General features: G+C 51.0%; 3 protein-coding genes across 4 annotated transcripts; 1 reads left to right on the top strand and 2 right to left on the bottom strand.

Moving 5' to 3' along the window:
- Positions 1–126: 126 nt before the first annotated feature.
- Positions 127–2597, top strand: Wbp1 (WW domain binding protein 1). 2 transcript variants are annotated; one of them, XM_015499824.2, is made up of 5 exons: positions 127–389; positions 731–832; positions 1358–1460; positions 1587–1763; positions 1931–2597. In XM_015499824.2, exons 1-5 carry the CDS (start codon positions 321–323, stop codon positions 2389–2391), a joined length of 912 nt encoding a protein of 303 aa, XP_015355310.1. In that variant the 5' UTR covers positions 127–320; the 3' UTR covers positions 2392–2597. The 2 variants fall into 2 exon arrangements, with proteins under 2 accessions (XP_015355310.1, XP_015355309.1); XM_015499823.2 differs by lacking the exon at positions 731–832 and having other exon boundaries at positions 142–389.
- Positions 2598–2766: 169 nt separating this feature from the next.
- Mogs (mannosyl-oligosaccharide glucosidase) lies at positions 2767–6460 on the bottom strand. Its single transcript, XM_015499819.2, has 4 exons — positions 6178–6460; positions 5765–5991; positions 5097–5293; positions 2767–4705 (listed from the first exon to the last, which is right to left on the bottom strand). The coding sequence occupies exons 1-4, from the start codon at positions 6209–6211 to the stop codon at positions 2962–2964; spliced, it is 2202 nt and encodes a 733-aa protein (XP_015355305.1). The 5' UTR covers positions 6212–6460; the 3' UTR covers positions 2767–2961.
- Positions 6461–9269: 2809 nt separating this feature from the next.
- On the bottom strand, positions 9270–11293 carry Mrpl53 (mitochondrial ribosomal protein L53). The gene is made up of 3 exons (XM_015499835.2): positions 10968–11293; positions 10766–10878; positions 9270–10664 (listed from the first exon to the last, which is right to left on the bottom strand). Exons 1-3 carry the CDS (start codon positions 11057–11059, stop codon positions 10531–10533), a joined length of 339 nt encoding a protein of 112 aa, XP_015355321.1. The 5' UTR covers positions 11060–11293; the 3' UTR covers positions 9270–10530.
- Positions 11294–11365: the final 72 nt, after the last annotated feature.

The following is an 11365-nucleotide window of genomic DNA, read 5'->3' on the forward strand; positions in this document are numbered from 1 at the left end:
CCTTTCCCCACTCTTTGTCTGTGCAAGCTCTTGTTGTCTGGGAAAGCAGCGGAGTTACTTCTGGGGATTGGTTACTGGGAGAAGTCGCTAATGTGCTCCAATTGGCCAATCCGTCGAAGGAAGATGCTGATTGGCTGGATAGGCCAACCTGGGTCCTAGTTGGCCGAGCTCTCCCCGGATGGAAGCTCCGGCTGCGGAGTGATGGTGGCGGCCGCGAACATGGGCCGGGCAGGGACCATGGCGGTGCCAGCAGAGGTGGCAGGGGCGGGGCAGCTGGCGGTAGAGGAGGCTGTGGTGTTCAGGGGGCTGTAGGTGGAGGCATGGCTCGGGCCAGCAGCGGGAACGGCAGCGAGGAGGCCTGGGGGGCACTTCAAGCGCCGCAACAGCAGGTATCCCAACAGCTCCAAAAGCCTATCACGACAGCCATTTATTTCTCTTTCCCCTTCCTGACCCTTCCTGTTGGTGAGGGGGGGTGGGTGGTGGGGGAGGAACTCACTGAGCCAAAGGTACTGTGAAGTTCCTAAACATGTCTCACTCTTTGTCTAAACTTTGTAATGTAGACGCAGTTGACTTACACTGCAGCCTCATAGACCCCATCCCTTGGCTGCAGTGGAAGCTTGCAGTAGCTCTCCAGTGACCAGAGGCATAGTGAGGTCCCAGGGAGACTCCCTTTGTCTTGAAACAGTTATTTGTTATTTTTTGTTTTTGTGTGTGCCTATTGTCACAACAGAGTCCAGCAGCGTCTTCTCTTGAGGGAGCAATCTGGAGAAGAGCTGGAACCCAGACTCGCGCCCTGGATGCCATCCTTTATCATCCACAGCAATCCCATCTGGTTGGGAGCACTGCTCTGGGTCTCACACTGCCCCTCCTCTACCCTAGAGAGACTGAGTCCCAGAAGTGGAAAGATTCAGCTTGGGGGTGGGGGGTAGCAGGCTGTGAGAGATGATGAAATTATTTTAGCTTTGGAAATGACCTTAAATTCTTACTCATTTCTCAGACAGATAGCTCAGACTGGCTTCTCACTTCTGCCAAAACACTCCCTTAACAGAAAGCACCCTGCAGGGCCAGGCTTCAGTATGAGAGAAGTCTCCGTTATGCAGAACTGGAATCTATCTTCCTCTTTGTTGTGAACACTTTTATGTTTGTTTTCTAGACTGCACCAATTTCTTGCTGTTCCAAATTCTCTTTCACATTGATAGCCTTTCAAATATTTGAACAATTCCCCCAGCATCCCTTCATCTTTCCAAGCTGAACTTGGCTCATGAGTAGAATTGTGTATTATGTGCATGAAGGAGGTGCGGGTGGGCAATGCTTGGAGCTAGAATCTTCCTTAGTTCAAGTGCCTCCTTGCTCCCAGCTTCGAGAGCTGTGCCCAGGAGTGAACAACCAGCCCTACCTCTGTGAGAGTGGTCATTGCTGCGGGGAGACTGGCTGCTGTACCTACTACTATGAACTCTGGTGTGAGTCTCCATGAGGGCTATTCTCAGGTCCCTCTGCCCATCCTCCTTTGGACCCTGAAACTCCAGTTTTCAGGACCCTTCTCTGAATGGGAGATATTTAAGATACTCCTTCCTTGCCTCCTGCAGGGTTCTGGCTGCTCTGGACTGTCCTCATCCTCTTTAGCTGCTGTTGCGCCTTCCGCCACCGTCGAGCTAAACTTCGGCTGCAGCAACAGCAGCGGCAACGTGAGATCAACTTGTTGGCCTACCATGGGGCATGCCACGGGGCTGGCCCTGTCCCTGCCGGTTCACTGCTTGACCTTCGTGAGTGACTTGAGGCTCTGAGTCCACTACCAGTGACCCTTCCCAAACCAGGACCCTGAATCATCCCATATTCCCTTTTGCACACATTTCAAAGAACCCTTTTCTCAAGTGTCAGATCACTTCTTCATGCTTGGTTGCCTTCAACCATGCTATTCTCTTCCCTGCAGGCCTCCTCAGCGCCTTCAAACCCCCTGCCTATGAGGATGTGGTTCACCGCCCAGGCACACCACCACCTCCTTATACTATGGCCCCTGGCCACCCCTTAACTGCTTCCAGTGAATGCACCCGCTGTTCCTCTGCATCCAACTGCCCTGCCCACTGCGAGGGGACAAACGTGGAAGGTGTTTCCTCCCACGAGAGTGCCTCCCCTCATCAGGAGAGTGAGCCTAGGGCAAGGGTCAGCCCAGCCCACACACCTCCCTCTTGCCGCTATCGTCGCCTGACTGGTGACTCGGGTATTGAGCTCTGCCCTTGTCCTGATTCCAGTGAGGTTGACCCAATCAAGGAGGTGAGGGCTAGTGCCATCCCACCAGATCTGGAGGACCAGTCCCCTTGTACACTGCCCCCAGACCCCTTGCCACAGGTCTCTCCCATGGGGCTGGCTTCCAGTGAAGGGGACATCCCATAAGTAGTTTTGGGAGGGTGGGTGGACCACTGGCTTTTCACAAACAGCCCTGGCCTCAAATTCCTCCTTGGTTCCTCCCTGCCCTCCTAGAATCTGCCTGAAGGGGCTGGAGCCCTGAGGAGAGGGGCAGTATTGGGGGACTGTGCTAGTTTTGCCCTCCCCAAAGACATCCACAGGAGCCTTTGATCTCATTAAAGAGATGTGAACCAGCTGCTTGTGGATTTGAGTGGACTAGAACTCAACTTGCTGCATTGCATTTGATATACCTGGCTTTGAAGGAGATAAGTTATAGACATTTATATCACATTCTCTTAAGATAGTAGGTATCCCTGAAGCCTGAACTAAGACTTGGTGAAGCAAAGCTGGCAAAAGCAATAGTTTGGTTTGTTTTTTCCAATTTATTTAGAAAAATAGACTCTGAGTTCACATTCACCCCAGGCTGTGTGGGGCGACATAGTAGACACCTGAGATGAACCGAGGAAGGTTTGAATTACTGGTAATTGAGAAGCTGGGCAGCAGGAGACCTTGTACCTCCAGACTCTGAGTGGCTTGGCTTTTCTCCCATCCCCCTGTTCAGTAGTCTTCAGACATGATCAGTAAGACTAGGGTGGTCCAGCCATGGAAAGGGCGGCAGCCCATGCCATGCCCATCCTGGTCACTGTACTGTTCCCACAGAAACCCTGTAGCCTGGTACTGCCTCCACACATTGCCTATCACATTGGCACGGAGCTCACTGTGGAGCTTGGCAGCCTGGGTCTGATGTGGACCTTCTAGGTGCCCATAGTGGTGGAGTGCTCCCAGAGCCAGGTAATTGATATTCAGCCACACAGCACCCCGCCAGTAGGGGGGATCATGCTCTGAATTGCGCTGGCCATAAAAGGGGCTGGAGGCTGCAAGGGAGCGCAAACCAAAGGGGCTCCAGAGATGGCGGCTGTCAGCTAGAACATCCAGCAGGGGTCCGAGGTGGGGTGAGTTGGGGTCCAGAAGCCGCAATAGGAAGGGAAAAAGAGTAATGTAACCCAGGGCATCCACATACTGCAAGCGGGGTTGAGGCCGGCCCACCACTCGAACCAGCCCCTGAGGGGGCCTAGGCTTCAGCTGTACAGCTTTTGTGTGGTTCCCAAAGTCTGCAAAGACTCCTAGATCTGGAGCCCAGTGTAGCTCATCCAGGCTCTCCTCTGCCTCCAGTGAGGCAGCCAGTGGGCCCAGCTCAGCAGCTGCCTCAGTTTCCCCTAGCTTCTCTGCAAGCTGAGACAGCACACGGGCACCCAGTGCCACCCAGCATCGCAGGTCAAGGTGCCGCTCAGTTGCTGAAGGATGTGAAGCCCGGGGATAGTCATCCAGCCCTGATGGCAGTGTCTTAGGGTTCAGTAGGGTAGGCAAGGCTGGGTCCCTGCCTCGCCAGCGGTAAGAGAGTGGCACTGGCCCTGCTTGGCTCTGATGGAGCCAGGAAAACCAGGCATGAAGGCGGGGGAAGGCCCTGCGCAAGAAATTCAAGTCAGCAGGATCACCACCTTTTAACATGTGGGCAACAGGTAAAAGGAGGGTTGGGGGGTTGGCATGGGCTGCCCTTTGCACCAAGAATTCTGAGGGTACCCGGGCTCGGGCCTCATCCCCCAGTATCTGCTCCCGCCCAATCCAGCCATCAGCATTCAGCAACCCCAGCCAATGGCCTAGGACCTCTCTGGTGAGGTGGGGATCCCACCGATGGACCACTAGCTGGTGAAAGCCCTCATCCCAAAGGAAGCCACGTGGGAAGAATGACCTGGAGGGTACCCCTGAGAAAAGAGGGAGAGGTGGAAAGAGGGCTGGGTCCACCTTCTGCTCAGACCCTTCCACCCCCATGTCTGGCAATACCAGACCTTGTCCATAGAAGTAGCCAATCCCACCAAGGAGGCTGCTGAGGGCAACCTGACCCAAAGTCTGCTCCTCAGGACTCAGGCCCTTCTCTTTTAGGTGAAAAGTCTTCTCAAAACGCTCTCGAAAGGCTTCAGCATGGCTCTCTAGGGCCTGGGTCAGTAGGCTGCCTGCCAGCTGTCCCAGGGCTTGGTTTCCTCCTGCCTGGGCACTGCTAGATTCAAACACCAAATCCATGGAAAAGGGGATTTTCAGTGTCACCTGCTGTATCAAGAACTGCCCTTGTCCCTGCCTTTGCCCATTTGGGCCTCTGTCCTCCCACTTCAGAGATCTTGGCAAGCCGAGATAGTGTTCAGGAGAATCCCCTGGGGGCTGATGCTGAAACCAGCTATTTAAGCGACTCTTCACCATCTCTGTCAGCAGCGGCAGTCCTGGGTTGGAGGACCAGAAGACATTGTAGCTTGAAGACAAGAAGAGAAATAGAAAATATATTCAGGGGGCTGGGGTTGTGGCTCTGTGGTGGAGTGCTTGCCTAGCATGTGTGAAAAGCAATGGGTGCGATTCCCAGCACCACATATTTAAAAAAAAAAAAAACACACACACACAAATAAATAAAAGGTTCATCAGTAACTAATAAAAATATTAAAAAAATAGTATTTAGGAAGAGGTGGTGAAAATTATAAAGGGAAATATGAGGTGATCAGGAATCACGATAAGAGGTTTTAATGCAGGGAATATGGACATTGGTGAGACTAGAAGTAACTAGTGGAAGGAAAGTAGAGAGAAGCGAATCAGGTTAAGTTAGCATCCAAACCACCCCTACTACCACTCCACACTCTTCCCTGAATTACCTGCCATACTTGGGGGCAGTGTCCCCTGGATTGGTTGGTGGCAAAAGTGTAAAGCGGAAGTCACCAAGTTCACTGGTGTGCCCACTGATGAACTTCAACTGCCCCTTTGCCCCAACCTCTGGGAGTAGGACTTCCTGGCCATCTGTTACCACATAGAAGAAAAGGGAGACCAAAGGGAGGGCAGAGGTACCTAAAGCCTGGGTGACCAAGAACAGGGGGGAAAAATAGCATTAAATTGGCAGTTTTTCTTGAGAATCAGCCTTAGTGAGGGAAAGGCATTTTAGGCAGGAGTAACATGGTAAACAATATGTGTTTGGCAATGCTGAGTCACTGAGGCTAAATAGATATACCCAGTGGGATGATCTAAAGAGCCTTACAGAGTTCTCTGGGAAATAATGGAATACTTGTGCTGTGTCCTCTGCTAAGAACTCTACACAGATTATTTTAATTCTTACAATCTTGTGAGTTCCGTGTTACTATTATCTTTGCTTTACCAACAAGGCTTTGGGGTGATACACAGTCATACAGAGAAGTTCGCATTTAAGACAGATTTCGAACCAGTAAGCCAGACTCATGGCTATTAACCCCCACTTCAGACTGCATTTGCTGGCAGCAAGGGAAGGACTGAGGGAGTCTGGGCTGAGGAAAGGGTATCCTGAGGCCCTGACCTGAGGCTCTACAGTCACTCTCCAGCTCCAGTCCCCTCCGTGTTGACCCCCAGGCCTCTTGACGAACTCAGTAGTGAGCCTTAAGGCCCCATCCTGGATGTGTTGCCGCCCGAAGGAGAGGCCGTCGTGGAACTCCCAGCCATAGGGACCCACGCCGTCTCCCTGCTCACACGTGTGCCTGAGCTTAGGGGTCCCTGGGGTGGCGCCCTGCTGCGCCCACATCAGTCCTGGGGGTAGAATGGCCAAGTAAGTCAAAGAGAGAGCGGGAGGACCTGTTCCTGTGGGTTTCTGAGAACTTGAGGGTCATCCTCCTTCTTAACTCCTGCTCCACTCCGCCCCACCCTTGCTCTGGCGGGAAGCTGGGACACCCAGATTAAGAGTGTGCCTGTCTGCCCACCCCGGGGCCCAGTTACCGGTGAGGAGGGGTTTCGGGCTGCGAGTCTTCATGCCGAAGTAGACGTGAGGACGGTAGGTACCCCAGAAGAGGTCAGGGGCCACCGCTGGGCTGGAGGAGTCGGAGGACAGCGCTGGGGGTGCAGAGTGTAGCGTGACCGCCCGCTGTGCACGGTACCACGCCAGCACCCAGCGCCCCGACAGGGCGAGAGCCAGAGCCAGAACCACCACAGCTAGGGCCGCTCCCCCGGCGGCGCCACGGGCCCTGCCGCCCCGGCCGTCCCGTCGCCCNCTCCAGGGCCCCTCCCAACATCAGGTCTTCACTTCCCTGGGGGGTGGCTGGCTCTCCCCTCCCCAGCCTCTGGGGGGACAGTGTATCTCTCACTGGGGACCACAGGGCCCCAAGTCCAGGCCTTTCCAGTGGGGCTCTCCTGCAACGCGTCCCTCCCCTAGTTGGGCATCACAGATGGTGATCCACCCACTAGGCCACCTGGGTGTTTCCTTTACCTGGGCCCAGAATGCCTGCCCCATCCTGGGGTAAGGGAGACAAGCTCCCCACATGCCCTCATCATTTGCACCTGCCTCTGGCCTCTCCCTGCATCGTCCCAGCCCTGCACCCAAGTGGCACACAGTGCCCGCCCGCGACCAAGGGCAGAGGCTTGGCAGAGAAGCATATCCAGGTCCAGGAGAGGAAAGCCAGTGTCACAGCCCCCAGCCCCTTAATCCACAGCATTCACCCCCCTTTCTTTTGCAGCACGGTGTGGGGGGTGGATCCCCGGGTCTCCACAGGCCAGGCACGTGCTCCACCAGTGAGTTACACCCCTGGTCCTATTTATTTTGGGTACCAGGGATTGAAGCCATGGATGCTCTGCCATTGGGTCTTGCTGAGTTAGCCAGGCTGGCCTCCAGCTTGCGATGCTCCTACTTCAGCCTCCCAGAATGGTGGGATTACAGGTGTGTGCTACACCCAACCACACTTATTCTCTTCTACTAGGTGCAACACATGTGCCAGGACGACTGTCCCATTAGTACCTGAAACAGCCAGACATGCAATGTGCCATGTGTGTGTGGAATAAACGAGTGAACCTGGAAACTCCAGAAGGGAAGCCTTGGCCATGAAACCCTGAGAGGTGAGGGGTGGCATCCAGCAACTGCTCTGTAGGGGCTGGAAAGCAGGTCCTTCGAAGGCTGAAGGGTGAATGGAAATGTGATTTTTTTAGTAGGACACGGGGAGCAGGCTTTGATAGGGTGCCGAGTCCCGTGCTGTAGATGGCCATAGCTGATGTCAACAGGCTCCAGGAAGGAGTTGAGATGTCTGGCAGTGGGGGAGTCCTGAGGGCTGGCTTCCAAGGCCAGGAGACAAGAGTGTTCTGCACAGGCAGGTGCCCAGTCTGGCCCTGGGCAGAAAGCCATCAGAAGCCAGAGCCTTGTGTATGATGTATTTTTTTTTTTTTTTTTTTTGCGGGCGAGGGGCAGGGGGGTGAGGGGTGTGTGCTGGGGATTTTCCATGCTATGCACATCCTGTACCACTCTGCTACACCCAGACTATTCTATATTCTTATGCTCTCTCTACCTATTATCATACTTTCCACAGAAACTTATTGCATAAAACTTTATGCTTTATGTAACATGCTCACTTATATTTCACTATAATCTGACTTCTGGCCCCACTCCCTATTGGTAGATTTCTTACTCAACAATCACCCTCTAACCAAACTTAATGCTCAGCCCTGTTTGCACTACCCCATTGTACTTGGTCCTTGTCTCTATTGTAGTACGTATTACATATCTAAATTTCATTTATTCATTTTGTATCCCAGAACTGATCACCTTTATAAGTGCAAGGTAGATGTTAACAATTAATCATGGAGCTGGGGAACCAAATCAGGTTGTCAGTGTGATTTCCACTTTAGAATAAGTTCTTAGATAATAGCACTTATTATTCTCGCATCAACCTTGTAGGCACTTTACAGATGTTAACTCACTTAATGCTGTCAGTTGTCTGAGGCAGACATTCATCCTATCAGTTGACTGATTCCAGGACCCCTGAAAGTCCCTTATACAAAAAGGCCCCTGCTCAAATTCCTTATATAAAATGTCAAGATATTTGCATATAATCTACATATACCCTCCTGTATAGTTTAAATCAATCTCTAGCTCATTGATACCTATACAATGTAAATGCTATATATAGATAACTGTTATGCTGTATTACTTAGGGAATAACAAGGGGGAAAGTCTGCACATGTTCAGTACAAATGCAGTCTTTTTTTCTGTAATTTTTTCAGTCTGAGTGTGGCTGAATTCAAGTGTACAGAACCCATGGAGAGCCATTTATTATGTATTACAATAGTAGAGCCATCTACTATTATCCTTATTTGACAAGAGGAAACAGGCACTGATGGATTAAATAATTTGTCTCAAGCCACACAGCTACTTAAAGCAGAAGTGATATTTCAACCCCAGGCAATCTGGTTATACACTATACTGCTTCCAGGTGGTTTTCTTTTTTAAATGGGGTGGAGAGTGGGGAGACACTTTTTTAGACAGGGAAAAGCTATGGTAACATTGAAGGAGGCTTATGTGAAATGCATATGACAAATTACATAGAAGCCAATGTCTTAAGATCTTTGATTGCCTAGCTGAGCATTCTGAAGTTCTTCTCTAGGACAGGGGCTTCCAGTTTTTTTCCCCCTACAACCACAGTAAGAAATCATCCACACTGCACCCAAGCTGGCATGGTGGCACATGCCTGTAATCCCATCAAGTCAGGAGGCTGAGGCATGAGGATCAGAAGTTCCAGGCCAGCCTCAGCAATTTAGCAAGGCCCTAAATAACTTAGCAAGATTCTGTCTCCAGAAAAAAAAAAGGGGGGGGGGGACTGAGGAAAAAAGTGTGGGCAGGGAGCTGAGGCTGTGGCTCAGGGGTTAAGAGCCCCTGGGTTCATTCCCTGGTACCAAAAAGTAAACAAAGAGAGACCCCCCCTCACCCAAATCATCTATATTGCAACCTAGTACATGCAAACACACACACATTCACAGACACACATCATATATGATTATATGCTTAAAACTAAAATTTCCTAAAAGAAAACTTCCCAATCTATGTGACATACATTTAAAAATTTTATTCCACTTTAAAAAAAAAAGACTGATGTAATTCCCTAAATTGATTTCATTATGCACACTAATGGGGGTTAATCCAGTATGAAAAACTACTTCAGGTACTCTTTACTGAAGGTAGTGGTGAGCACTAAGCAGTCATGTGCTTTGGGAGAATCAAATTAGCCACAAAAGTGATTAATATAGACAAGGCAGGAGAATGCAATAGTGATACAAGACCTTTTTTCTTTAATATTTTTTAGTTGTAGCTGGACACAATACCTTTGTTTTATTTATTTCACATATGCTAGGCGAGTGTTCTACCACTGAGCCACAACCCCAGCCCCTCAAGAGCTTTTTTAAAAAATATTTTTTAGTTGTATATGGACACAATGACTTTTATTTGTATGTGGTACTGAGGATTGAACCCAGTGCCTCACACATGCTAGGCTAGCCCTCTACCACTGAGCCACAACCCCAACCATCAAGAGCTTTTTAATTATTTATTTCTGGTACTAGAGATTGAACCCAGGGGCACTCTACCATTAAGCTGCATCCTAGTCCTTTGTATTTTTTTTTTGAGAAGGGTCTCACTAAATTGCTGAGGCTGGCCTAGAACTTGTGATCCTCCTGCCTCAGCCTCCAGAATCACTGGGGTTACAGGTCTGTTCCACCTCCTGGAATTAATACTGTTTTAGACAAAGAATGTTGATGGCAATTGGAAGAAGCTGGTAGTAAGTAACCTGAATAAAGTGCAGTAATTGGGATTTGAACGAAACGGAAACGTAGGGTTTTACTCCAGAGAGGATAGTTCAAATTATGACAGGGGATGGGTTGCCCTAGGAAGAACACAAAGAAGAAAAAAAAGATGAGGGCAGTATGCCTTTATGTTTAAGAAGCAAGAAAAATCCAAGAGGGGCAGGGGTACCACGAGAAGGTGAATTAAGAGTGACAAAAGCTAATGAGATAGAGAGCTGAGGATTGAGGAAATAGCACGTTTGGTAAACAAGAACAAACGGTATTTTGAGTGATGTAAGAAGCCATATTAAAAAGGGTTAAGCTGTGAGTGAGGGTAAGAAAGAAAAAAATTCAAGTTCATTTAAACCTCTTCTCACCCCTATCTTCTCTTGCCCCCCCCCCAACCATTGTAGTGGCAAAGCTCTCCCATCCCACCCTGCTCCGTGGCCCTCCAGATAGTGATTTGAATGATGAAGTCGCGCTTAAGTGTCCTTGTCCCAAGTCAAAATCTGCTTGTTGGTTTCTTTCGCGATGTCACCGTTCAGTACCAGCGCCAGGTTTGTCCCGGCTCCCCGCTGGGTTCCTGGCCCGAACGTGGGAAGCGAAAGCGATGAACATTTCCTGAGCGGTGAGTTGAGCGCCACGCATTATCAGGCGATGCCCGTCTCCTGGGGAGGATTCAAACAAACGAGTCAGGCACTGGGCAACGCAGTGTGGGGCTGAGGATTTCCTGCCTCCCCCTCTAGCCTGTCTCCCACACGAAGCCCACCGAACAGCACGTCCACGCAGGGCTCGGAGCCGTCATGCCTCACGTCTGCAATAACCGTGCAGTTGAGATTGGTGGCGCGGACCTTCTCGCTGCTCACCGCTTGGAGAAAGGTCCTACGGTGGGAAAAACGGCATGAGTGCCGGGCGGAGAGGGCTAGTGGCGGGAAGAAGAAGCATCCCCTCCCCACCAACATTCTTCTCACCTCGTCGACTCCACGTTTTTCTCGAAGGGGCAAAACTGAACCCGAACCTGCTTGACGGATCGCAGCCCGAGCCGAGCCAAGGCCGCCGCCATGGTGACCTTCGCCCCGGAAGGACTCGCGCTGGCGGAAGTGATGCCGCTGAAAGGTTGCGCCGTCCGCAGTTTCAGCAAAGTTGATTTCCGATCGCCTGCAGCCTGTTCAGGCTCCAAACTGCTGCCCCAGCTCCGCGGCCAGAGAGTAAGGCAGGGAGGTGGTGGGGATGGCTTCGGCACCGAGTACCGAGGGACCCAAAGCAAGCGGCCACTAATTACTACCTATCGTTAATAGTCCTTTTGTTCCACAGTGAAGACAATAGTGCAAAACCCCTTTGTACAAAAATACATCTGTCTTTTGCAGCA

Source organism: Marmota marmota, unplaced genomic scaffold (assembly GCF_001458135.2).
Source record: "Marmota marmota marmota unplaced genomic scaffold, marMar, whole genome shotgun sequence".
In the NCBI taxonomy this organism is placed as follows: domain Eukaryota; kingdom Metazoa; phylum Chordata; class Mammalia; order Rodentia; family Sciuridae; genus Marmota; species Marmota marmota.